Genomic DNA, 27,573 nt, shown 5'->3' with positions numbered 1-27,573 from the left:
TTGGATGCCACAAATTGACTTGGTTATGATCCACTCTAAGTTGTGGTAACGAATTAAACACATCAATTTGAATTTTATGATGTGGATCCCCACTCAACGTTTGGTGAATGCTAGGTAACAAACTTGATAAATTAAGCTTACCTTGAAATTGTCAGAAGTCCAAGGGAGTTTTTGTAATAAAAATGCAACAGTTAGATTTGTCGAAAAAATCTCTCTTCTATCATTTACAATAGCAGTACTAACTACTAAGAAGGGAAATGTGGCACTAGTGTAAAGATTCCTTAAAATCGTGTGCTCTTTCTTTTTTTCTTTTGAATATTTTTTTTTCTTCGTATATTTATTTAATAAATAATTTTTTTAATTTATAACTCTTAATTGATTTATTTTAAATACATAAAATAATGGGATTTTGAATAGAACATTTAAGGGTTTTCAACAAGGGATTAATTCAAGGTTAAAAATTATGAATTGAAGATGAAGTTAAATAAATTAAAAGTAATTTACTGTAAAGGTTGAAGAACTTGAAAATGACTGGTTTTAGAAAGAAAAATTAAGGATCGTAGGCGGAAAAAAAAAAATTGAGGGGATGGGGCATTTAGATTAGTTTTCATTAGTCTGCAAGAGAAGACCAAGGTTCGAGGGGCATGTCATCAATTTGAAAACATAGCAGGGTATCTCAAATGCTTACCAAAATGTGGAGGGGTATGTCTTACCACCCCAAAAATTTTGTAAACAACTGGGTTAGCACCACACAATATTTATTATGTTTTCCTTTAAGATAATTTTTTTTGTTTTTTTTTAAAGAATTTAAATGAAAATTTGAAGATGTCATCTTGGAGTATTTATGATGTGAAGATAGCAAAAAGATTGGAGATTCATAAGTACCTTGGTGTCGAGGTAACGAGTCGGATTTCAATTTTTTATTTCCAACATATGTAAAATTATCTTAATTTTTTTTTGAAATTTTGGATCATAAAGAAACTTTGATGAAATCTAGATATTCAACATCAAATTATAGACTATGATTCAGCACCTATTTTTAATAAATATATAGGATGAAGAAAGATGCAAAATCACCTTTATCAACCATAATTTTCAATGATTATATTTAAAAGTGCTAAATATGAATTTTTTATCTACCATTTTATACATGTCATCTTAGGATACATGATACTTAATGGGACCCTAAGGTGAAAGAAACCCACTCTAGACATCGAGATAATTGCTGAAACATTGTCGACAATTTGTTTTAAGCAAACAAATACTTAAAGGCATTTAGAGAGATTAGAGAGTTGTTGATTGTTGTGTTATCTGCCTCCGCTCCCAAGTATCATGTGCTCAAGTATCGTGCCTCAATTCAACCCGTGACCCTTTTATTTTCATAGTTACGCCCTCCCCATCAGATCAGTGGTAGTGCACACATAACCATAGATGCTTCGTTAGGTCACAGATTCGAATCTCCTCAAAGGAAATTTTCATACTTTTGAGTGAGGGGGAGTGTCGAGTGTTGTATTATCCACCTCGGCTCCTGGGTGTTACCTGCTCACAATATTGTGTCCCAATTTGACCTATGACCCTCTTATATTTATAGCTGCACCTTCCCCATGAGATCGGTCTTTTTGGGGTAAGTGGTTGTCAACAAGAGCTGATCTCCTAGGATGCATTTAAGATTCTCTCAAAAGTGTTGCATAATGTTTCAAGAGAAATAATCAGATACCCCTCAAAGCTTATCAAACTAGGTTCTCTTTGTTCATTCTTGCACTTCAAACAGAAATAAATCTCACCCATATAAACAAATAAATACAAGCCCCAAGAGATAAAGACACAACAAGCTCACAAAATGGGGAGGGGATGGTTAACACAGCTAAAACATATGTGCAGTAGGCTGTCAAAAAACTGGTTTAAGGTTCCCTTCAAGAATAATCCGAGTGGGACTCGTAGAATTCACTCGGGCAAGGTGACGTGACTTCCTCTAGCATCTGCGAGACCCGGTTCATTGAGGGGCGATCATCGGGATTTGCATTGGTGCATCTTGCAGCGATATCGAGAACCACTTCTACAGTCTCCACGTTTGCATCGGTGCAACTTTTATCCACAATATCCTCCAATCCGTTCTCTCCCACTAAAGTGTTCATCTGCAAGACTCAAATGAAAGTAACCCTTATTGAGATATTTGGAAACAAATGATGCCACGCCTATCGGCTTACAATCTAATATGCTTGATAGGTTAAAATGTACTCACCCAGCCAACAACATTTAATCCTCTCTTCACAAAGGATGGATCAGTGGGTCTCTTCCCGGTTACAAGCTCTAATAAAAGAACTCCAAAACTATAAACGTCTGACTTCTCAGTGGCTCGACCGCTTTGCAGATATTCTTTTTTAGTAGAAAAATATACAAAAAATATAAAAAGAATGAGTTTTGCTATGGAATGTGAAAATACAGAATATGATAAAAGATAACTATTTGACAATCAGAAATAATAATTTCATTTAGCAACAACTTCGGCCATGTGACGCTTGGGTTTGGTTTCAAACTAATGCAACAAAATCAAAGACCTAGATATGTTTATTTATTTTTACAGAAACTAATTGAAAGATCACAACCTTAAAGCATACATAAAGAAGTCACATGTCCATGGGAGGTCTTGAGTTCAAAACCCCGTGTATCAAGAAAGGGGTGACTCATGTGTCCAAGAGAATAGTCGAACTAAGTCTGGATACCCATATATATAATAGAAAAAAAGATATTGAGCCTTAGGTGTGGTACTCATTGATGATGAGTTATTTCTCCTCCTAGCACCGTTGCACATATGGTGTCCATCAGCATTTGGTTATATTTACTACAAATTCATAAATTTTATAGAGGACAAAACATTATGTTCTAGTGGTATTATATGTTCGGATGAGTTGACCCCCTACCATACAATTTAGAATCCTATTAATGTAATGCTATATGGCAGAGCCTACACTTTGACATGCTGAATATGGTGCCCGAGATCCATTAAGAAAGATATAATATGGTATAGTTCATGAATATCGTGTATCGACCCCTCTATAGAAAAACTAACTTCCATAGAAAATCTAGCGTAGATAATGAGGTCAGTGGAAAATGAAACAAAGAACGCACCTGGTGCTAAATAACCAAAAGTGCCGGCAACCACAGTAGTGACATGGCCATCCTCATCTACTAAAAGCTTAGCAAGACCAAAATCAGAAACACGAGGCTCCAAGTTCTCATCAAGAAGTATATTGCTCGACTTAATGTCTCGATGCACTATCCGTGGACAGCAGTCATGGTGTAAGTATGCCAATCCCCGGGCAGAGCCAAGAGCTATTCTTAAACGAGCATTCCAGTTCAAAGGCTGCTCTTCTTGCTTATTTTCTGTAGACAATTTAGATACAAGAAATTAATAGATCAAAACATTTAATAAATAGTGAGTATCATTCATGTTGTCAAATGTATGGATTTCCTCATATAAGTACAAATCCCAACTTAATTAAGAGAGATCCTATTGGCACCCTAACTATTACTTATTACACCCCAATTTCTTAAGTTCTTTATCACACCCCAATTAAAGATTAAAACACACTCTTCAAATATTACAAAGGTTTGGCTCAAATTATAATCTCAGCATTACAAAACATTAACACTTGTTCCAGCAATTTCAGTAGTTGCTTTCAATTATGATTAGGCTCATATAAAATCCTAAACCCAAAAAATAGAAATCTTGCAAAAAAATAAAAATAAAAATAAAACTAGAGAGCTTTTATTGACACCACAACTTTTACTTATTCTCATCCAGTCACTTACTGTCTTTATTTTAAATTGGGGTGTAATAAGTAAATGTTGGGGTGCCAATACCAGCTCTCTTAATTAAGCAAAAGAACTTACCATGCAGGAAGTCATCTAAGCTTCCCAAGGCCACATAATCATAGATGAGAAGCTTGGAGGAAGGAAGTCGACAATAGCCTCGAAGATTAACAAGGTTTATGTGCTTGATGCTTCCCAAGATCTCAAGCTCTCTTTCAAAAATTTGATCAGATCCTTCACGACTTCTATCTATCCTCTTAACTGCAAATATACTGCAATCATTCATCACCAACTTGTACACAGTGCCGAATCCTCCTGAACCCACCACATCCTCTTCATCAAGTGACTCGAGCTTCTCTATGATCTCCCATGAAGAATATGGAAGATCACCATGGAAAGTTACAAGTTTGGCACCTATTGTTTAATGTAGATAGATAATTTAGATCAATATAATCATAGAGAGGGAAAGAAATGTGCACAAGTTTCTAACTTACTTGCATCTGGATCTACTTGCTTTTTCACTTCGGTGTATTTCTTGACAGCTCTTTCTTTCTTTGATTGTAAACAAACCCAGACGAAAGTAAACAAAGCAACAAGAGCAAGACCCGTGGTTGACATTGCACCAATAACAACTCCATTAGGATAATGAGAGGACCGTTTGTTAGAGACTGCGGTACCTCCACCATGGTTAAGTAAGTATTAGATTTTGGACAACTTCAATTCTTATTTTGGTTAGGTGGTTTCAAGGATTCCAATACAATACTAGTTGGACCATTTAACATTTGATCATGCCCACTAAGCAATATGATCGATAACTTGCCTGAAGCTTCGTTACTATCTGGATTTGGTAGAACTGCAGGGAATCCCAGTGTGCCCAGACATGGCTTTTGAATTTGCAGGCCACAGAGGTCTAAATTGCCAACAAACCTGTGTATACAACAAAATTCTTCAGAATAAGTAGAAAAACTTATAAAACAAAATAGGTGTTTAGATGTTAACAAGGTATTATATATACCCTTTGTCCCTGTTGCACACATGGATCACATGATCGTTGGTCCTATCAAATCCACACCTAGGGTATCTTCTAACACAAAAATCAGCCTGATTGGATGATCCTGATCATCATATATCCTAACACCTTTTTGGGACCCAATGACCATATTTTTACTTGGAAGGGTGCAATTCTCAATTTTTTGACACCCCTATAGATTTGATTATTATGGGAGAAATCCCTGTTTTTTTAAAAACAGATGGTATGCCCCTAAGTCAGGCTGCCTCTCCTCCCCTTCATTTGTTTCGACCCCCACACCTTTCCCTCAGTTACCAACACCCCTAAATTGTTTTGGGTGATTTCAACAACCCTCCCAAGTTTTGGTAAATATTTAAGATATCCTAGGTTTTTCTAACTGATGACATACCCCCTTGACCTTCTTGACTCTCCCCCCCTCAATTTTTTAGATGAGTTAGACAACTCTACATTTTGGTGAATATCTGAGATAACCCTGTGTTTTGAAACCAATGACGTGCACCCTTTGACTGTGTTGCCCCCTTCAATTTTTTGGGTGATTTAGACACCCTTCTACATTTTATTGAATATTTGAGATACCCCTAAACTGAGGACATATGCCCACTTTGACCTTCTTCTTCTTTTCTAGACTTACAAAAAATAACCTAATACCTTCGTTTTCAACCTCAAACAAAAAATCCCTAATATTTCTTCCTAAAATCAATTATCTTAAATCTCTTCAACCTCTATAAATTAATTTTAGTTTATTTAACCTCATCTTCAATCCATCGTATTGAATCTCATCTTAATCCCTTGTAAAATATCCTAAAATATTTTTATCAAAAAATCTCACTGTCTTCTACTTCAAAAATCGTGTCTTGTTCTTTAGGTTGAAGTTTGAAGTAGGTTGATTTTACAGTTGAACACTAGGGAAAAAATTTTTACACTAGGGATTGGAGATTGGGAAGATAAATCAATGGGATTCTGGTTTCACATTGAAGACGAGGGTAATGAGATAATTTTGCATTAGTCTATTAGAGAAGTCCGAGGTCAAGGGGGCATGTAGATGTTTCGGTGAATATTTGAGATACCCTAAATTTTCAAATGGATGACATTGCCCTCTTGACTTAGGTCTTCTCTATAGACTAAAGAAGTGACTCAATCCCTAAAATTACTCATCTAAAACTAGAAGCATTTCAACCTAATCAATTAACTATACTTTGCACCCCTACTAGAAAATCCCAGCTCCGCCCCTGGTCCAAATGGATGCATGTGATTTGATGGTTAGCATCTTATTAGGTTGTTCAGGGGTAAGTGAATAACATTGTGAACACTTGTGCTGCCCCACATCACCTAGATGGTTAATTGATGCATATTTACTAAAGAGCTTCCATATCATATCTGGTAAGTTAACCATTTAATTACAATTGATTCCACCCTTAAACAGAAACAAGTAATACAACAACACAAACTTCAAATAGACTCCAAAGTCTAAACTAACCCCAAGAGTAAAGTTAGTACTCCACAACAACTACACAGTTTTCTAAAAGTAGAACAACAGAAACTAGATACCCATTTGAACATTGAGACATTTCATGGACCTTTAATGGTGATGGCAGACATATTACATACATTCAGGAGAGGGCCGGACGGTGACCATTATTTGATAAGTCCCAAGTAGATCTTGAAGCTTAAAACTTAGGTAACCAACTGCCCATATCACATTTTTGTATTGCCAGTTGGAAAGAAATGGAGAGATTCCACCAAATCTATTAAATGAACAATTACAATTATTCACTAAATTTGAATTTTGGCATATAATTCTAAACCAATTCTAAGAGCTTGTAGCTACATAAGCAAATAATGAAAATGGTGGGAATCAGATAAGATGACTTACGATTTATTTCGAAAAGTGCTCAAAACTCCAACAGTAGGTATTTCTCCAGAAAAGAAGTTGGTGGATAGGTTCCTGAGATGCATTACATTGGTAAGTACATGAAAGGTGTTAGAACACACACACACAAATTCCATAATGTTGCTGGAAAATGGGATTGAACGTACAAAAAGTGCAAATTGGTGAGAGAACCAATAGACGGAGGTATGGATCCCTTGAGTGAATTGCTGGATAGATCCCTACATTTCATGTTTTGAGGAATTAAATTGGGTGTGGAAGGGAATCAAATTTAGAGCTTCAGAGAAAACTATAGTTTATATCATGTATAATAAATAGTGAAATCAAATGTTAACAACCATAAGAAAAGAAACCAAAGTAACCACGTCAGGAAAATAATAGATTTTACAGAATGGTGAGATGGGAAATATTTCCAAGCTCTGGTGGTATGCTTCCTTGGAGATAATTAGCCCTCAAATACCTGTAATTGGTAAAACAAGCTAACTATTTAATATATCTATCAACCTTTAAGTAAAAAATCTTGAAAATGAAAAAGAGTTCTTTGGGAAAATGAAATGCTTTTCTTCAGTGATTCAAACTGGCCTATAATAATAATAACCCTTAAAAATGAAAAATGAAGAAAACCCATTTTTCCCTTACAATGCTCTGAGATTTGTGCAGTTGGTAATTTCAGTAGGAATTGATCCATGTAAGCTATTCTGGTGGAGTGCCCTGAGAGCAAAATAATACCCAAAAAAAAAAAAGTTCAAAAAAAAAGAAAAAAAGCAATTTTTGTTTTGTTTTGTCTTTGATTGTTTTGGGGTAGAAAGGGAATAGAGAATACTTACAGTCTCCGTAATCTACTGAGCTTCCCAATACTTGGAGAAATAATCCCTCCAAGTTGCATGTAAGGTAAGTTTCTGAGGAACCCAAAAGTAAAAAAAATAAAAATAAAAAATAAATAGAAACCGAAGAAAATAAAGATGAGAAGTTGAGGGTTGAGAAGTAAAGATGGGTAGGATTTGAAAAATACATAGAGAGGACACGATGGTCGTGGGAATGACAAGTGATGCCAGTCCATTTGCAGGGAGAAGCATCAGTAGCTCTCCAGTTTCTCAAAGAGCTCCTACTATCATTCAAAGACCCTTTGATTTCCAACAATGTCGAGCCTGAAATCAAAGATCAAACCTTTTTTTGATGAATAAAAGATCAAACCTACTAAATAAAAGTATAAAAAAAAAAGAGGTGGCGGGGGTCTTTTACCATCTTGAGTGAGAGCTATAGAGAAAGAGCTTAAAAGGGTTGTTGCTGCAACTACTAAAAGAACAAAAACCAACAAACCCATTTTCGGATGAGCTTTCTGGTTAGATTTCAGTGGGTGTTTTGAGTTACTGGAGAGAGAGAGAGAGAGAGAGAGAGAGAGAGAGAGATGATGAACAGTTAGTACTGTGGGTGGGAGTGTTGTGGGTGCGAAGGTGATGATGGTGGTGTACAAGTGAAGATTTTTCCAATTATTAGTTTCAAGCACTACGAGAAAGTGATTACTTTACATCCTTTTATTTATTTTTTCTTTTGTTTCATTTATATCTGCTTTGAGCATATTGGAGAAGCTATATTATTATTTTTTCTTTTTTTCAAATTGAGATTTTGAAAATGGTACAGAGAGGGACAATTGAGGTCTCAGGAACTTGGGAAGTCGTGAAGAAAGCCAGCTTTTGATGTTTGGTTCGATTCAAAAATAATGCTACAATTGTATTGTATCGGGGAAACCTTTGTAACATCTTTGGTCCCTCCCGGCTGTGAATCAACATACCCGCTTCAAAATTTTGGTGAAATCGTCTCCCCAATGTAGTCCACTTCATACGTATTATGTTCGAAATATCAGAATATACTGACAGATATGTGTCGGTACAACTGAATACGATACGAAATATTTAGAGTAATGCATGGGATTGTATTGGAATGATTCGATTGATACACTACTGATTTTTTTTTTCTTAGACTAAATTATTCTTTTTTATACAATATTTTAAATCTTGCACATATTGAAAGACTAACGATTAATGCCCATAGGTCATGAGTTTGATACTCAACATAAGCATTAATTTCTCAGGAATCACCCATGAGACGCTACCTCACTTACATGGTGTGTGTGTTGTACAGACGTTGCACGTGCCTTGGGACTATCTCTTGGACAAGATCATGATCTATGGACTAAGCAAAGCACAAATACAGACCCGATCGGTTCTCTAAATGATACCAAATTATATATATATACATGACCTCAACTTACAACTCCTACCATGCAACGTCGACACATCAGGTGTGTGATGTGTGGGCGTTGCACATGCCTTGGGATTAGTGTTTGGACAAGATCATGATTTATGAATTGGGCAAAGCCCAAATACAAGTCCAATATGTTCTCTACACGACACTTAGTTATAAATATATATATATATGACCTCAACTTACAACTCCTACTATGCCGTCACCAAACATGCCCTTTGAGTCTGTATGATTGAAAGGAATTTATTTTTTAAGGGAAATGAATTGTTTTAGAAAATGTATATTGTGAGATCAATCTCACTGTTTGGTTGTGCCTAAGAAAATATAAAAGAGAGGAAGTTCTTAATTTGAGAGAGAGAGAGAAAGAGAGAGAGAGAGAGTGAGTGCAAGAATATTAGGAGATAAGCAAAATCAATTTTCTTTCTTGGGATGAAAAATCACTTCAGGTTGGAAAATGATTTTCGTGGAAAAAGAACAATAATATAAAGGAAAACTATTTGCTCGTTATTTCTCATGTGTCCCTTACCATTACTATGATTTTCTAAAAAGAGAAATTTACTTGGTAGTCGAGATTAAGCTATCATGACTAATTTAGTAAGCTTTCAAACCTTACTATGGGTTGGTGAGCTCACATAGATCGTTAAATTGGCAACCCAACACTACAACCTTCAATATTTCATGGAAAACCTCATATTCAAGGAAATTTTTTTTTTTAAATAAAATCCATTTTTAGCTTGATTGAAGGTGTTTAAAGTGGATGACTACTGAACTCTCATATTTAAAATTAAAATACAATAGTGAAATTAACTTTCTTTTTTATTTTTATTTTCAAAATTCTTATAATTTTATCCTTTTATAATCTTATGCCATCAACATATATTTTTTAGTACCACAAATTTGATGTTGTTAGGATCCACTACATGGTATGCTAGGCAACAAATTAACAACATCAATTTGAATTTTCTGACATGAATTAACAAACTTGATAAAGTAAGGTTTGAGAGAGTTGTCAAAACTCCAAGGGTGTTTTGTAATAAAAATGCAATAATTAGGTCTGTCGAGTAAAACTCTTTTTTAAAAAAAATCAATTCCCTACAACACCTTTTAATAATTAGGGTTGCAACTGGGCAAGTTGGAGGATGAATAGGCTCACCCTAAGTTGTAGAACCCTCAACCTGACCATCATGTTAGAGCTCATTAATCCAAGCTCAATTCAAGATTGAACTTCTAAAATTGAATTGAGTTCGGGTTAGTCCAAATTAAGTAATTTTGGACAGATTTGACTCATTGAACAAGTCTATTTTCATTTTGATTAACATATAAATTTTATCTTATATCTTAAAAAATAAATACAATATAAAAAACAATATCACTAATAAATAAATTTGCATACAACCTTCAAATCCATTAATTTTTATATTATAATTTTTTTCTTTTAATTTTACAAATATATTTAGAAAGAAAAAACTAATATTTAAATTAAAAAAATTAAAAATTATACGCAAATAATAGCATCGATTCAAGTTGAGTTGCGTTGCCCAGAGCCCCAACCCGAATTGAATTCGGGTTGAGATTTCCTAGCCTAGACTCAACTCATTTTTCATATAACCCAATCCAACCTAGGCTCGCCCATCAATCGGGTTGAACCAGGTTACCCGCCCAACTTGCAGCCCTACAACTAATCAATTTAGATCAGGCCGTCTAAGAAATCAAGATTTATCAGATTGGACAATTTAGACCCATCCAACGGCCATAAAAGAACCAAGAACATCTCTAGGTTATCTCGAAACCGCTATGATCAATCAAACTGAAACTTAGATACGTACAACCTTGTGTATTTTTCCTGAAATCCATGGAAGAAAAAGAGAGAGAAGAAAAAGAAGAAAGCAGCGTACATGGTGGTGGAGGTGGAGGGGTTTGGAGTTGGGGAGCTGGTACGGACGGGCAGCTGGGAACCACCAAGAACCAGGACGAACACCTCCCTCAATTGCTGCCCGCTCTTGCTTTTGCTGCCCCAACAACACCTATTACTCTGCTGGCTTGTGGGGGTGCCCATGTTATTGCCCTGACCGGAAATAATGATGGAAAGGTTCTGACATGGGGGAGAGGCACAAGTGGCCAACTGGGTCATGGGTTGATGGAAAATTGCTTCTACCCAAAGCCTGTAAACTTCTTGGACAGATTTATTATATCTCATGTCTCTGCTGGATGGAATCACTCTGGATTTGTTTCAGGTCAAATTTTTTTTTTTTTTTTTTTTTCCATTCAAAGTTTTATTTTTTTAATGATTTAATTTAATTTTTTTTAGATAGTGGAAGACTTTTCACTTGTGGGGATGGTTCATTTGGGCAACTTGGGCATGGAGATTACCAATCACATTGCTTACCTGTTGAAGTTTTGTTTTTGGGATCTAAGTTTGTTAAACAGATATCATGTGGGATGCGTCATACACTAGTTCTACTAAAAGGTAAAAAAATATGTATGGTAGAACTAAAACCCAATGTTAATTCATATTGTTTGGTTTATTTATTTTGGGATTCTTGTATAGTGGCATAGTTAAAGTAAACCCATAGGGATGGATAGAACCATCTCCAAGGGAGAAGAACTAGTTGAGCTAATTTATGTAGTTTGTGATTTTGAATATGGGATTTTGGAACACTAGTTGATGCTCTATAGGAGATAGTTGAAGGGTCTAATTGAAGAGTGGTAATGAAAATTTGAGAGAGAATTGCGAGTGGAATGTGATAAAGGGTATGCTGAACCATGATTCTTCTAAACAACTCGAACCCGTAGTTCAAAGATTAACAAAGTAGAAAATTATGTTTTGGCTGAGCTATGTTAAGATTTTTTTTTAACTTATTTGGGAATCTTTGCTTTTTGTGTAATCCTTCATTTCTTTCTTTTGTTACTTCGTTGGTCTCTATAATGGCTGCTTTACTCTCAGTTGTCTCAAGTATGAAAGCATTGGGATCACTTTTATGCAGATCGTTCAGGAGATTCAATTTATGGATTTGGTTCAGGAAAACGTGGTCAACTGGGTGTTTCCAAGGATAGGATTAAGAAATCTTTCAATACCCCTCAAATTATTTTGGGATTTGACGATGTTGACATAGTTACCATCAATGCAAATGGAGATCATAGTGCAGCACTGACGGGTGAGTTCGTAAGATAGTTTCTTGCAATGTGGAAATAATGCTAAAACTTATATTTTATTTGTGAATAAACGCATTACGAGAGCACAAATTTTTAACTCACCAACTCATAATCAGTGAATCCATGAACAAATCTTTCCAGTTGGGCATAGCCAAGAACATCAGCCATGTGAAGGATTTTAACCTCTGGACATGAGCAATAACTAATGGGGAAGAAAGAGTCCGACTATGACGAGGCCAGGCTGCTTCAAAGTTTTGGAGGCCTCATAATATGACACGTCACTTTTTGTGTTTATTTCATATCATTACTCTTTGGTTAATATTTGGGATACCTCCCTAGAGATACCATGTTTAATCCAAAGGAGAGGGTTCTAGCGAAATTTTGAAGTGGGATGGGTGACTCAGTTTTTCCTGGAAAGAAATGCCCTACATTGGCAATTATATAAATGCCTTTTCAATCTGCTTTTCAAGTTATGTCTTAATTTAGGTTGTGGCCTACCATTTGATTATCTGGATCAATGATTTGGTGGGGTTGCATTTTGCAAAAAACAATTAAAGGTCTTGCAGGTGCCAGCTAGCTTAGTTAGTAAAGTCTTTGGGTGATGATACCAGAGACCTAGGTTCAAATCCCGCCAGCATCGAGTTACTGAACTTGTTAAAAACAGGTTTACTGATAAAAAATTAAAAAATGATTAAAGGTCTTACCTATATTTGCTTTCATTTAATTCATAATAAAGTCTTGTGATACCATTGCATCAGTTGATGGGCATCTGTACACTTGGGGCAGAGGGTTTAGTGGCACTTCAGATGTTTACTTTCCCCAGATGTTATCTTCACCTATGAAGTTCACCCAAGTTGCTCTTGGATGGAATCATGCTTTAATATTAACAGGTGGATAAAACATAACTTCCCAACTTGTCCATGTTTTCCCGTATTCCAAATTAATGGTGGTGTGTGGCTAGTTAACTAGCATTTTTTGGTATCTTACACAGATGACGGGGATTTGTTTATGCTTGGTGGTTCCCACCATGGGATGCTTAGTGATCCTCCAAAACTGGGCTTTGAGCAGAGTTCCTCTATTCAAAGTACTCCGTGCCAAGGTTCAGATGGTAAGTTTCCATATTACCTATAAGTGGTGTTCCCGACGTGTAGTCCTGGTTTTCCATTGTTGATTGTAGGAATTATATATGATGGTCAAAATAGATTAATGCTTGTCTTTCACGTATCTCCAGTCCATCATTTTTACAAATTATACACACGTGAGGGTTCTCATCATGATTAAGAATACTCGTGGTTTGGAGTGGTGACTAACATGGGTATCCGGGAAGTATCTCACATATGTTAACTTATAGAAACACAGTTTCATCACAAATGGGACTTTCTGTTTAGTAAAATTATACTATTTTAAATGTAAACGAAGCCTTTGTTTGTGGGTTAGACTAAAGTTACCACCCAACGGAACAACCAAGGCCCTTATTTTTATCCCAAAACTAGCATTGAGTTTGCAAGTTGACTGAAAAATTCATACTAGATCAACTGCATTATGTAGATTATAGCTGATTTGTCAATTTGTCTACTTCAATGCATCTAATTGAATGATTTGAGGTATTTCAACATGTCCAGATAATAGCGGAGCAACGATCCTGCAGACTGTACCTGGTCTTAATGGGCAAAAGGTCATCCACATTGCAGCTGGAGCCGAACACTCTGCTCTCGTAACAGGCAAGTCGTAATTTTCGTTTCTTTTATTGTTATGGGGGAAATATGCATTTCAAGTTTCATGCTGTCTGCTGTCACTTATCATAAGCATTTTGTATCATAATTGCAGAGAACGGACAGATAATGACATGGGGTTGGGGCGAACATGGACAACTGGGATTGGGAAACACGTGTGATCAAATAAACCCCATGTTAGTAAGCCTAGGTGATGGGATTCCACACGATCACGGCCGATTCATCATATACTGTGGAAGTGGGTTTACTTTTGCAATTGAAGCAATTCGTCGACCTTCTCAAACTTGATTTATCCTTATCGAGATCAAATCCCATTGTCGCAATGGTTGATTATTTCATGCTGGCATGGCTTTCAATTCTTCCACTGCAATCCCTCAGAGCTCTTTCTACCTTGCAATATTGTACAATAGTAATTTATTTTTGAAGGATAATAACTGCCACTGTAATCTCTGGGACAAAGTATAATCTAAGTTATATTCTAATTAGCCGGAATTGGCACTCCAAATTGCTCCTGTCTTAAACTTGATTACAATTTTTTTTATCAGAGTACAGTTAAGAAATTGTGTAGGATCATTTAGCATATAGATCTCTGAAGAGTGTGTTATCAATTTTTGGGTAATTTTCACATGCCCATATGGGTTTTGATATGTGTTTGATATGCCCCAGTTTTCAAACTTGTTGTGAGCTAACATACCTCACATTGACCGTTTCTCCTTAGACAGGCTAATAGATCATGACTAAAATTTCCTTTCACCCCTTCGTCAAAATTATTGATTTTTTTTTTTAAAATCATTTTCTACCCTTGAAGTAAAAACTTTTGTATTTTCCTTTTTTTTTTTTTTTGTGGCAATACTTGATTTTACATTTCAAAACCCTGGATTTTTCCCTAAAAAATCCCATCACCTCCAACACTACATGGATGATGGAGTTAACTCACCTTCATTCATCAACCTCTACAATAGGTAGTGGGGGCAGGGGAATTTAGGTCAATCATTGAGATCGACCTTTCACAAAACCATTATAAATCGCCAATCTTGACGCTCGAATCAATGAGATTGACAATTCAAACCATCAAAATCAATGATTTAAATGGTTGATCTCAACAATTTAAATTGTCTATCTTGATGATTTGAGTTTGACATTCTAAAGGGGTAAGGGGGCATAAAGAAAGAACTATTTTACCAACCAGGCCATTAAGATACCCCCAAAATTGGGGGTGCATATAGAAAGAAGTCCTGCCGATGGGTGCATTAAGTAATTTTCCTTGAAAGTAACAGGTGGAGCATTCTGTTGAGCTGGAAGATTGATGAAACCACCACATTTTGATGCCCAAGTTTGGCCAAACTGAGGACATCAAATATAGAATAGGGAGCCAGCTTTACCCAAAATGGGATTAAAAACAAACAATGATGGGTTGAGGAGATTCAATTGGTCATGATAGAAGATTAAAATTTGTATAAAAAATGAATGATCGAAGAAGAAAAGTATTAGGATCTAATGCGTACAAAAAAAAGTGAAAGAATTCCTGTTACAAGCACCGAGGAGTGCATCAAATGAATTACTCCCATACCCACTGCTTTGTACAATATAGGTCATTGAGGAGGACCAGTCATCTACATGCCATTACAAATGATGTTTACAAAAGAATTTCCGTTAACAATCTTGGTCATTCTGTTTGTTTAAGACATGATGAGGAGATTATTTTCATACCCATTGTTGCGTACAATTGGACGTAGGGGATCAACCATCCATATGCCGTCCACTATGAATTTAATCTGCTTGATCACCAAATTTATTATTCTCAGATATGTTCATAGTTAAAACAGAAACACCAAGTATTTGCAATCGCAATGCAAACTGATAAGAAACAATCAACAGCTTACCTCATACCGACCAGGATACAGCTTCAGGTACAATGAAAAGATGCCTGAACTCGATCTCTCCATCCTTCTCTGCAATGCATGACAACAGTTTAAACTAGTCATTTGCAACCCATAGACATTAGAAAAATTCCATGTCATCCAAGCAAGGAAGAGAAAAAAAGATACAAAGAACTAAGGACAGTTTCAATGAAAAATAATTCGAAATTTCGCTGGACCACATAAGCTTAAAATGGGTCGGGGTTCGGGCCAGATCTGAGTTTATCCATATCCAGACACGATTTTTATCCAGATCCTATTAGCTACAACCATATCCGAACCATTTTGCCTTTACTGAACCCGTATCTGGATCAGACTCGACCGAATTAGGGTCGGATAATTTTGAACTGTTCAACATTTTTTTGTTGTATTTCTTTTCTAATTGCTATACAATTCCATTTTATAAGACTTCATGTTTATTAAAGTACTAAAAGAAAGAAATCTTGAAAAACATAAAACTATAATTTTCAAAGCAATATATCATTCGGATCCAGGAGGATATAGGGATGGATCCATATCCGACTCGGGTCAAGGGACATCAGCCCATATTTGACCCTTTTTTTATTCGGATATACTCCAAGGAATCAAACCTGCTAAATTCTGATCACTTGGATTTCGGATAAAATCAAACCCATTTTATGCCCTAGAACAACAGTGACACAAATGCAAGCTGAAGTTCATGCAACTAAAAGGGAAAAAATGAAAAACATATGGCATCACAAATGGGATCCCAAAAGCATAGCTGACAAACTTATTGGAACATGTGGATTACGGATGAAAAGTAATGGAACACATAAATGCAAGCTAAGAACCATTTCATGCTCATGTGAGTTGCTAATCATTCGTGGGCACACTCTCATTGGTCAAGTTCAAATGCATAGACTTTGACATGGAATTGTATTGCAAATAATTATGTTCTTGAAATTTTGGGTTATGGTAATGATGAAATCCACATGTTCTTGAAAATATAATTGTCGCTGAATCAAAGGCCTTTAAACCAAGTGGATGTTTGTAGAGCTTCCAATATTATTAGTGCAAAGAAGGATGAGTACTGCCTTTTTTAAGTATCTGCTTGTAATGACCTGAAAATCATTATGTATCTTGAGGAGCATTAGTCAATTACTATGAATGATCAAATGATTAAATGTCCAAATTGTGGTGGGAAGGTTTTTAGGGTAAATGGAATTCATCATTAAGATCAGAAGCATCGAGAAACATAGTTTAGACTGTAAGAACACTTAAGTCTGAACTCAAACAGAAAACGTAGGAAACCCTTGAAATACGTGCAACCAGAAGTTTGAAAAAGAAAATTTTTATATAAAAAGTTTTAGAATAAACTGAGCCCACAATTTCAACCGTCATTGAAAATTGACTATAAGAACCTAAAAATCGGATCTAAATCCGTTGAAGTTGGAACATTAGAAAAATTATTGGTTTGTAAAACCGAGTGATCTTGTAATTTGTGCAAAGCATGTGACTCACCAGCTGTGTTGAGTCACAAGTAAGGTGTTAGAATCTTAACACGTCGACCTAAGTGGGTCCCATGTGATGTAGAATATTAAATAATAAACACAAAATAACATAAAACTTAAAACAAATGGAAACAAAACAGAATTTCTGTTTCAGCTTCCTCTCAAACCCAACATCTTCACTCGCATGTTTTTACTTTAACAGAAAACCTGCAACCTCAATTTAGCTCAACTTAGAGCTAGTTTTGAGAGTTGGGGCAGAGAAGAAACAACACCTAAGGTCAAGAACTTCGAGAACCACCAAACAATTTCTCGTTCAGGTGAAATCAAACCACCATTTCAAGCTTACAACAGCTGTTGGAGAAGTAGCTATGTATTCCGGAAGCGACTATTTACTCTAGGGTTAATACCTGAGATATCTAATCTCCTTGGTGATAGGGGCTGAGCTAGTAAGGAGACATTGGGGGCAATTGCCCCCACTCAACTTTTTTGGGCATTTTAGATATCCTTGAATTTATGCTTAAATTTGAGATACCCCTGCATTTTGAATTACTGACATGCCCTATTTGACCCTGTTGCCCCCACTCCCTCATCTCCCTCCAATTTTTGCCCCCTCCCCCTCCAATGAACTATAAGTTTACCCCCACTAAAAGAAAATGTTGGCTTCGCCCCTACTTGGTGGTATGGGACACCTTCGAGAATAGTATCACATGTGAAACTCGGGAAATTCCCTTCTATTTTACTGAAGAATTTGTGGTAAAGGCGGTCTTTGTATAAGGTAGAGATTGTTCAGGGGTCACATTGTATGCCAGATTGGCTTTTAGACGAAAGTAGTTTCTCCTGGGCTTGTTAGTGATCACAAGTCTGCAGTCCTCAAACAAATAACCAACATAATTGATCATTGTTTAAGGATCTTGGTCAATGGTCAACCTGAACCGGATAAATAGCTACCCAAATGTGGTTTAACCAACTTGCCACAAAATCAGGAAAAAACTGTGGGGTTCCACACCAATTAAGTATCGGGACAATCAGATACTTTGACTGAGGTGTATATCAGTCGTGAATCTTGATTCTCTTATCAATTATACTGCCATGCTTGTATTATACATTTTTTCATTGGGATAGAATTGAATAATAATTATTTAAATTTTTGTTCAAAATGATTAATTGATGTCTTATCAAGCTTAGTAAGATTTCAATTGCTAGATAATTATTATTGAAAAACTTGCATGTTTTAATGTTTAGAATAATTAATCGTGTATGTTATAGCTATATGTTTGAAAGATGAATTTCTATTGAGTAATTCCCTTGTTCCTCAACCACCCCCCCCCCCCCTCCCCTTTTCCAGCTTCAAAAGCAGGTGACCTTGAGGATCTAACACTTTTAAATCAAAAGTAGAAAGTCTTCATGGTGTGTTTGGTGAGTATCTTAAGAGATTTTTTTGTGGGTGGTCATTAGATATAAGTTAAGAAAATTATAATGAATTAGGATTAATTAAATATAATTATGATTGTTTCTTTGTTATTGTAATTTATTATTGTGTTGGGACTCGTCTCACACCTTGAGATTATAATACAAAATCATGGGGATTTGTGCTGGAATTTCAAGGTGTGACAATACTTATCAAGAAAAGTGATTTGGTAAGTATCATCTTCTAAAAAATGGATGAGATTGACTATGAGCTTAAAATATTCACAAAAGCATAAAGAATTGGGTGTCACTGCATAACTAAGTTATCCATTGCTTCAATGAAGGTAACTTCCCCACACAACAATAGCCTTCCTAGCTTAAAGTACTAAACCAGTAGGGAACTTTGGTAACATAAAATCCAAATCATTGACTATTTCAAGGTTAACTCAAACCTGACTAGTCCATCCATCAAATGATCCAACTAACAGAACCTCCGAGGCTGAGTTAGGCCAAACTATGCAAGCAGTCCGGAGGATGTGTAGAACCTTTCGAGCATCATCAAGCTTCTTCTGTTTTGCTTCCAATGTCTTTTGTGCCTCACTGCAAAAGGAGGGTAAGAAGGAGACATGGCCAATGGCTAATGACAAGCATAGAGGCATGCAGCATCAAAATGTCAAGAGAGATGCATACGTGATCGCCAGAGCCATCTTGCCTTCTGATACAGCCAACTTTACACGTGTTGACCGCAATTTAGCTCGGGCATTCATGATTTCAGTCTCCTGGAACTCCCAAGCATCATAAAGCTTATGCAACTCCTGTGATGAGTTTTGATTATCCTGACAAACAATATGGAACAGAAATTGCTGTCTAAATTCCACAAAGTAAACCATTCCAAGTATGACAGAAATAACACCATTTTGTCACATTGTTGACAAGGCATGATGTATGAGTTTCTCTTACAAGCCATACTCTTCTGCCTACTTTCAAGGCACATTGCACACATGAACTAAGGGTCTGTATGAATAATTACACCAGAGAAACATTTTCAAAGGAAAATGAATTCTGGAGTTTGATTGCGCCTGTGAAAATTTCAATAAGAGAGTTGGTTTTTAGTTTTTTTTTTTTTTTTTTTTTTTTTTTGGGGGGGGGGGGGGGGGGGGGGGGCATGTATTCTTTCCAAGAGGGAAATATCACTTTCCTAATTAAATGATTTTCTTATGGAAGTTCACAATCATACACCATTTTCCTGGGAAACCATTTTGCCATCTATTCCCCCTTCCCCTCTCACCCCATGCAATCATACAAAACCCTAAGCATAAACTTTTAGAAATTTCAATTTTTTTTCCTTCTTCTCATTATTAGATTATGTTGAAGACATTTGAAACCTGATAAGTTCATAACAAGAATTGAAGTCCTAGTCAACTTCAACAGCACCAGGCATCACACAATCCCAAATTTATTTTTCTACCAATTATCACTAAAACTCCATCTTTTGGAGTAACTCAAGACCAATTCAATTAAAAGATGGGGGAAATGACACTAACAATATTTGAAACAAGCATGGATCGTTGACTTCTTTTTTTTAACCCCACTATGAGGCAGAAGACTTTCATAATCTAAAGCGGAAAACAATAGAGGCAGTTAAACGAGCCAGTGAAAGATGAAGGTCTAGAAACAATTATTGAGCTTGACAGGAAAATGACACCCAGGCAGGATGACTTTTCAACAGCTTTCTATAGTAGTGATGATGAACACGCAATTTCAAGGCAGGGATAAAGAAGGTACATTCGAATTTTTATTTATTTTTCTCTCTAGTTCCAAATGAGAGAGCAGAAGATGAAAGAATTCATACAAATACCCCAGGACCATGAATAATAGTATAAAAGCATGGCATAAGGCATCATCTTAGTAGAAACATGCTTGATGAAACGTTGAGTGTGTCAACTCAACAAAAAGAAGTGCTGACAAGAGGTTGTTCAAGTTCATTATGGGAAAACCTCTGATCTACATATTGGCATGCTCCCCATGCTTTCCCTCTCCTGTGTGGCTTATCATCCAGAAGAGTCCAAAGTCCTCCCTCTCCCGTGAGGCATATCATCCAGACAATAGAGAATTAGATAGATCAAAGCATGGTTTTTCTTTTAAACAGTTCCTCTCCCCTCAGATGCTGCAAACAACAGAGATTATATCGAGCTTCATATGACATTATGGAAAGACCTCTGACCAATATATTTGGACTTTCTTTAATACCTCAACCAGGGAGGGGTGTTCCATCATTTTGATGAGTTGGGTGCTTTGCAGAATGAATATCCTTAAGGTTATTTTGAGTTGATTTTGATCCCAATTTTTTTTTATGTAGTTTTGAGTCTTTTAGTAGATTGGAAGTCTAGAATCTAAAGGAACGGTCCAACAGACCTTTTCATGAATTGAGAAGAATCATGAATAATATATATAAAAAAATGCCCAAATCTACCATGTGTCATCATATAAAATTATATTTCAAGTTTTTCCACTGTATATATAAAAAGCAATGCAACATTAATTATTGGTGTTTATACCAAAGGACTTTTTCACAAGAAGAAAATAAAGGTCATAAGGAGAGGAGAAGAAAACTACTCAAAATTCCTTGTAATCAAAGTAATAAGAAAGGATTCTAGGGTTTCTTTATTTAAATCTTCTAGGAATTTGTAGTGAATTCTTTGAATTCAAAGTAGGAAGAAAAACAAAAGTTTTTTATTGGCAGAAAGAAAAGAAAGTTAGGCCATTGTATATAGCTAAAAGAGTCAGAAGACATAGCACAGGTATGCTAACACACTAAATCTCCACCAAATGCAAAGCAAGATTCATATGATTCACAACTTTATGATATGATTCACCCATGATTCATGCATGGAATTCAGTATTTTTTTTTTTTTTGGTAATAACATTGATTACATCTAGATAAAACAAAAGGACGACCGTAAATATTTGAGCAGAAAATTGCAGCATTTAGAATCAACAAATTCCACAGTAGAAGTCATATAAACTTAGTAACAGGAATCAGATTCTAACCTTATTTGAGACATCTACATGAGTTTGACTTTGAGTTCGTATTAAGTGAAGTACTGAAGCAAGCTCTAGCTCCAGGTGCTGAAGGCGGGATCTTATCTGGTCATGGTTATTCTCTTTATTACCAAAGTTAAGATCTGCCCTTATATTTCTCTTTTCATTTGCAGCCTTTGCTGACATCTCATCATTATTAGCAACACATTCTCCAATTTCCGCAGCTACACCAAACATTAAGCATGACAAGAAGAGTAAGTGAACTCAAGTATTTGAATTGAAAAATGTCACCTAAGACTCTAAGGTGGAATACCTTCAAATTCAGTGTCTGAAAAGCCCGACCTTTGAATGCTCCATTTTCTCCACATATCCGGCTTAAGTGGGCTTCCTGTAAAATCAAGCTCCGAAAAAGATTCACTCCTTAAATGCATTCCACTAGAATCATTGAACGAGTCTTTACAAGGGCTTGGTGACGTTGGTCTGCTGCCTCTTTCACTATCGGCAACTGTCTTTTACAGAAAACTAATACTGCATGTTAAGTTTTGAAATGACTCTTTGTCAAAAAGAACTTTAAAAAGAAAATTGTCTGAAAGAAGTTTAAAATGAGAAGTATATAGACACATGCCACTGCAATTACAATTTGAATGCCACCAAACCAGAATGCCTACTTACAACACTTCTTTTTCCAAGGCTATATATCTCTATATAATAAAACACAATGGTAGATCCTGCTCCAACTACAGTTTCCTTTCCTCTTAACCGTTTCAACTTTATTGTCTTTCCACTCCTCCCCCTCCCTCTTTTTCAATAACACCCCCTCTAACTTTACCATCTTTCCTCTTTTACCCCTTTAACCCCAAAGAAAATGTTTGTGCCGCACACACAGGCGAACTCTGGTGTCTATATATGTATATATGTATATATATAATAGAACACAAATGTTGACCCCACTCCTTTGTCTCAAGATTTATACCCCATCAAGTCCCTCCCCCTTTATCTTCTCTCTTCTTCCCCTTCACAAGAACATCCCAACTTTATTGTCTTTTCTCGTCTACCCCTTTCCAAAAACACAGCTATAATTTTTTTTTTGCTAAGTGAAAGATCCTTATTAAAACGTACGGACGAGATGACCATACAAAGAGTTATAAAAGCTACACACATACAAAAAATAATAATACCCTTCCAATTGCTTTTCCTCTTAAATTTTTTTCCAATAATACCCTTCCAAATTTATTGTTTTTCCTCTTTCACCCCCTAAACCCCAAAGAGGATGCCTATGTTGTAGGCACGGCCAAACTCTAATGTGTATGTATGCGTATATATATATATATATATATATATATATATAGATAACCAAGTACAAGAATACCAATCTCTAAAATATTACTATCAACCATGATGGCTTAACTGACGTCACTACTGATATCAGGTGGAGTGTAGTCATGTTCTGGCCTACTTAGATTAGAAGCGAGCCTACTTAAATAGCTTAACCAAGCCTAGTCTACTAAAATAGGGCTACAGCAAGCACCCCCTTCAAAGTTGTGGGTCGCGCCTCACCGCAGGCACTGAATGAATGAGTGGTTCCTTCCCCCTTGCTAATTACCAATAACTTCGTTGCCACTAGTGGCGAAGAAAAACTCTACCATCCCACCAAAAAAAAACTCGGAGACTGCCAGTCTACAAGAAGCTGGCAGAGCTTTAGCCATTGGACCACATCCATCTATCCTACCTAAACAGTAACCCTTTTCTTGTTCGTTCTTCGAATGACGCTAGTGGAGACTAATTCCTTCCGGCTAATGAAGATACTACTCCAGTCTTCCCATTCATTCCCAGTGGATCCTTCTTCTCCCTAAGAATTGAACGAACCAAGTTCACCTATACGAGAGTGAGGAAGACATTTCCAACAATCAACTTCCCACTTTTGATGTCCCACGATTCTGCTAGTTTAGAAAAAAAGGATAAAGGGTCAATGTAATATGAGGGTCAGAAAAGCGATAACTATAAATTCTCCCCAAGTAGGATTTGAACCTACGACCAGTCAGTTAACAGCCGACCGCTCTATCAACCATGATGGTTTTTTTTTTTTGAAAAGTATAATATATTGATCAAAGAGGAGAGACAAGAAACAAAGAGGCCGAGAGAGCCTCAAAGAAAAGCAAAAAAAGAAAAACAACACTAATCATTACACAAGGAGTGCCATCTAAAAACAAAATCATCAAATGAAGTTCCTGTAAACTCTATGTTCTGCTTTGACCAAAGGTATAATAAACCCAAGATCTCCAAGAAACCTGCATGAGAGTTGCTACTTTTGTTATTGAACACTCTATTGTTTCGCTCGTTCCAGATCCCCCAAGTGATAGCCGAGGGAAGCATATCCCAAAGGATTTTTTTCCTGGTATGGAAAGCGTTACTGGTCCATTCTACTAACACCAAGGAGAACTTACGAGGAAGGACCCAGTTAAAACTGAAAAGACCAAGAAAAGTCGACCAAATGTCAAAAGAAAAAGAGCAATGGATTAATAAATGATCAACAGATTCCGCATCACTCATGCAAAGGGGACAACAGTTGGGAATGATCCAACCTCGCACAATCAAATTATCCAACGTGAGAATCCTACTAAGAGAAGCCAACCAAACGAAAAAAGATACTTTAAAAGGGACTAGCCTGGACCAATTAATTAATCCCACCAAGGAACTCTCTACATTAGAAGAAAGCCACTTATAGAAAGACCTAACAGAGAATCTCGAATCTTTAGCCATTGTCCACTCCCACTTATCCTGTTCGTTGTCATTGAGATGAACTGTATACATAAGATCAAGGAAAGATGTCACCTCGGTTAGCTCCCAATCATTAAAATTTCTTCTGAACCCCAAATCCCAAGTAGGACCAGACTCATTGCCAACCAAACACTGCTGGATAGAGCGGTTCTTGTTGATTGAACAAGTGTACAAAGACGGGAATTGGACTGCCAAAGGCGATGTGCCACACCAACTATCCTCCCAGAATCTAATCCTATCTCCCAATCCCACTTTGAATCTTATCCCTCTCTTGAAATCTTCCATCCCTTTCAGAACCCATTTCCAGACACTGCACCCATAAGGATCTTTAGCCTCGCCGCTATACCAGCCTAACATTTTTTCCCCGTACTTGGCCCTAATAACCTTCCTCCACAAACTACTCCTTTCTTCACCGAATCTCCAAAGCCATTTTCCTAATAGAGCTCTATTGGCTAATCTAAGCCCCTTTATGCCCAGACCCCCATTCTTCTTAGGCGTGCAGACCACTTTCCATCTGACCAAATGATACTTTCTCTTGCCCATCCTGTCATTCCACAAAAAATCCTTCATAAGCCTTTCCATTCTAATTTCGACAGATCTCGGGAGCGTGAACAGCGATAGGACATAAACCGGAATACTCGTTAAAGTGCTCTTGATCAGCGTAACCTTCCCTCCTTTCGACAGATAATTGGCCTTCCACCTACTCAACCTTTTCTCCAACCTCTCAATCACACCATCCCAGATTTTGATACTATTATATGGTGCTCCCAACGGTAATCCCAAATATGACGTGGGAAGGGTATCATGTCCACATCCCAACGTGGTTGCCATCAAATGAATATCGGTCACCTCTCCTACCCCAAAAAGCTTACTCTTCTGCAAATTAATATGTAATAACCATGATGGTTATTTACCTTATTGTGAAAAAAGGTTAGAAATTTAAATTCCACAGATTAGATTTTAAAAATATGAAGTCACAAAAAGATCAATATATCAAAACCCTGAAATTGAAATCACTAGGGATGACACGGGAGAATCAATTTTCACAATATTTCATGTCATACTTTAGTGTGGGAGTCAAAAGATCATGGAAACATAGACCTATATAATACTGATATTCATTCACAGTAGCTCACAGAGTCTTAAAAAAATACCATCCAAATTGTAACAGCCAAAAACTAAAATAACTTACTCACTTATTAAAAGGGAAAAAAAAAAAAACTTACCCGCTGAATTTCTAATTTGCCAATCATCTTCGTCGTCATTCCTCAAGACAAGATCTTTACTTTCATTCTCTTTCAAGTCAAGACCATACAACAGATTCCTTTCTTTCTCCAGACGACTCAATATACCCTCAATCCCTGCATCCTCCACTCTCCTAAAGAAAAAGAATCACCCAAGTAATTCAGTATTCGAAGTCAAGGTTTAAAAGATCTTATCGATTGAATGTTTCACTTAATGAAAAAACTGATACAATACCGGCCAATACATTCGATACAAACCAATACATTCTTGAAACATTCAATCTTTTGTATTGGTCTTGGTCAATACCGATACATATAGACAGATAAATTCCGATATTTTAAACCATGTTTAAAGCATACCAAGATGATTGGAAACCATAAATAAATCAATATCAAAAAATTGTTAGAAGGGTCGCATTTACCAGGCCGAAGATGAAGACGAAGGTGGATAAGAAGAGCTAGTATTCGAAGAACTCTCAATTTCATTCCCCACCAAAGAGCTACTGTCTCCATTACCACCATCAAATCTTTGTTGAAAGATTCTACAATCATCGTCATTGACTTCTTCGCGCATTTTCGAATTCAAAATCTCATCTTTTTGAACCACCTCTACTTCCTCATTTAAATTCCAACCCAGAGAAAGCCAGCCCCCTTGTTTCACAATTCCCTCCACTAAATCCATCCTTCCCGCATCAACCAACTCTTCCTTGCTCGGAAAAACATTAGGGTTCTTAGATTTCTGCATAAATTCCAAGATTTCTGCCTCTAAAGCAAAATCTCCTTCAACCTCCTCACCTTTACTCCTCCTTCTCCTTCTCTTCTGAGATAAACCAAAACAAGAACTACTCTGAAACAAGAGAACTGGACACCTTAAACTCCTCCTCTCATTTACCATAAACAGATCAAACGAACAAGATTTTTTTCTACTGGGATGAATCATGAAGGCCAGAGAGAAGAAGTTAGAGCGATTTTGAATCAAAGGAGACGAGATTACGAAGTGATTTGAAGCACCTATGAACAAAACCATCTTTCCCGCATTTCTTCAAACACTTGGAGCTCAAGACTTTTATAATAATAATAAATATATAAAAGAAAAAGATAAGAAGAGAAGGCGAAGTGAAGGAACGAACAAACAATCTACAAAGAGAAACGAAACGAAACTCAAATGACAAATATTGAAACGAAACTGTTTTTATTAGGTATTTGGGCGGGGAAATAGGGTCGGAGTTTTGTGAGATTTGTCGTTTTAAGGTGAAATGGGTGTTAGAGAGACAAGACGTGAAAGGGAATCTCATGGGTGGACCAAAATGGAAGGTTAGTATCATACACGTGTCTTTACACAGTAATAACTAAATTAGGGGGAAAAATGCACAAAAGCTTCTATTGCCACACTAGCTCCTATGATGGTATCATGTGAAATTGATGGCATACTCCTTGACCTTGGTCTCTAAGGGTTTAATGTCTAAATCATTATGATGATGACAATGATGATAATGTAATGATGGGGATGGTGCTGATGTGGTCATGATGATTATGATTGTGATTATTATGATGACAATGACATTGAATGATAATAATGATCATGGTGTTGATGGTGATAATGATCACATCACCATCACTATCAATCATCGATATCATTCAATAGATTGAAGATGATTCATTTTATAAGAAAAAATAAATAAAAGTGCTTTTTGTAGTGATAATAATAGACCAAGGCCAAAGGGACAATCATTAGTTTTAAGTCATCGAAGTATCCCAAATATTTAAGAATGGAGGGGTATTTGATAAAAAAATATAAAAATTGATTCGAAAGAGACGGTTTTGAAGAT

The 27,573-nt window shown here is 36.3% G+C and overlaps 3 protein-coding genes across 7 annotated transcripts; 1 reads left to right on the top strand and 2 right to left on the bottom strand.

Annotated features, from left to right (window-relative positions):
- Positions 1–1,203: 1,203 nt before the first annotated feature.
- Positions 1,204–8,148, bottom strand: LOC147401198 (Leucine-rich repeat protein kinase family protein). The gene is made up of 13 exons (XM_086442380.1): positions 7,974–8,148; positions 7,744–7,879; positions 7,559–7,630; positions 7,371–7,442; positions 7,120–7,191; positions 6,881–6,952; positions 6,717–6,788; positions 4,634–4,740; positions 4,308–4,481; positions 3,895–4,227; positions 3,130–3,384; positions 2,243–2,376; positions 1,204–2,135 (listed from the first exon to the last, which is right to left on the bottom strand). The coding sequence occupies exons 1-13, from the start codon at positions 8,053–8,055 to the stop codon at positions 1,914–1,916; spliced, it is 1,803 nt and encodes a 600-aa protein (XP_086298506.1). The 5' UTR covers positions 8,056–8,148; the 3' UTR covers positions 1,204–1,913.
- A 2,664-nt stretch (positions 8,149–10,812) lies between these two features.
- LOC147401197 (Regulator of chromosome condensation (RCC1) family protein) lies at positions 10,813–14,387 on the top strand. Of its 4 annotated transcripts, XM_086442376.1 has the most exons (7): positions 10,816–11,230; positions 11,305–11,463; positions 11,981–12,151; positions 12,908–13,039; positions 13,141–13,257; positions 13,772–13,870; positions 13,977–14,387. In XM_086442376.1, exons 1-7 carry the CDS (start codon positions 10,849–10,851, stop codon positions 14,168–14,170), a joined length of 1,254 nt encoding a protein of 417 aa, XP_086298502.1. In that variant the 5' UTR covers positions 10,816–10,848; the 3' UTR covers positions 14,171–14,387. The 4 variants fall into 4 exon arrangements, with proteins under 4 accessions (XP_086298505.1, XP_086298503.1, XP_086298504.1 ...); XM_086442379.1 differs by lacking the exon at positions 11,981–12,151 and having other exon boundaries at positions 10,813–11,230; XM_086442377.1 differs by lacking the exon at positions 12,908–13,039 and having other exon boundaries at positions 10,813–11,230.
- A 905-nt stretch (positions 14,388–15,292) lies between these two features.
- LOC147401196 (5'-AMP-activated protein kinase-like protein) lies at positions 15,293–27,125 on the bottom strand. Of its 2 annotated transcripts, none has more exons than XM_086442375.1 (8): positions 26,167–27,125; positions 25,727–25,878; positions 22,036–22,227; positions 21,732–21,946; positions 19,371–19,495; positions 19,133–19,280; positions 15,766–15,834; positions 15,293–15,657 (listed from the first exon to the last, which is right to left on the bottom strand). In XM_086442375.1, exons 1-8 carry the CDS (start codon positions 26,769–26,771, stop codon positions 15,562–15,564), a joined length of 1,602 nt encoding a protein of 533 aa, XP_086298501.1. In that variant the 5' UTR covers positions 26,772–27,125; the 3' UTR covers positions 15,293–15,561. The 2 variants fall into 2 exon arrangements, with proteins under 2 accessions (XP_086298501.1, XP_086298499.1); XM_086442373.1 differs by having other exon boundaries at positions 15,299–15,657; positions 19,371–19,516; positions 26,167–27,118.
- Positions 27,126–27,573: the final 448 nt, after the last annotated feature.

This window comes from Akebia trifoliata, chromosome 5 (genome assembly GCF_017979445.1).
Source record: "Akebia trifoliata isolate Shusen 1 chromosome 5, ASM1797944v1, whole genome shotgun sequence".
NCBI classification, from domain to species: Eukaryota; Viridiplantae; Streptophyta; class Magnoliopsida; order Ranunculales; family Lardizabalaceae; genus Akebia; species Akebia trifoliata.
This window is presented reverse-complemented; position numbering and strand designations above follow the sequence as displayed.

Coding starts and splice junctions, on each gene's coding strand:
- LOC147401196 (XM_086442373.1), bottom strand. CDS start 26,771: ATGGTTTTGTTCATAGGTGCTTCAAATCACTTCGTAATCTCGTCTCCT. Junction 25,879..26,166: donor TCGTCTTCATCTTCGGCCTG/GTAAATGCGACC, acceptor CTTTTTCTTTAG/GAGAGTGGAGGATGCAGGGA. Junction 19,517..21,731: donor ATGTAGATGTCTCAAATAAG/GTTAGAATCTGA, acceptor ATTGTTTGTCAG/GATAATCAAAACTCATCACA.
- LOC147401197 (XM_086442376.1), top strand. CDS start 10,849: ATGGAAGAAAAAGAGAGAGAAGAAAAAGAAGAAAGCAGCGTACATGGT. Junction 12,152..12,907: donor TCATAGTGCAGCACTGACGG/GTGAGTTCGTAA, acceptor CCATTGCATCAG/TTGATGGGCATCTGTACACT. Junction 13,871..13,976: donor ACACTCTGCTCTCGTAACAG/GCAAGTCGTAAT, acceptor TCATAATTGCAG/AGAACGGACAGATAATGACA.
- LOC147401198 (XM_086442380.1), bottom strand. CDS start 8,055: ATGGGTTTGTTGGTTTTTGTTCTTTTAGTAGTTGCAGCAACAACCCTT. Junction 7,192..7,370: donor TGCACAAATCTCAGAGCATT/GTAAGGGAAAAA, acceptor TACCAATTACAG/GTATTTGAGGGCTAATTATC. Junction 2,377..3,129: donor TTTTGGTTATTTAGCACCAG/GTGCGTTCTTTG, acceptor CTACTAAAAAAG/AATATCTGCAAAGCGGTCGA.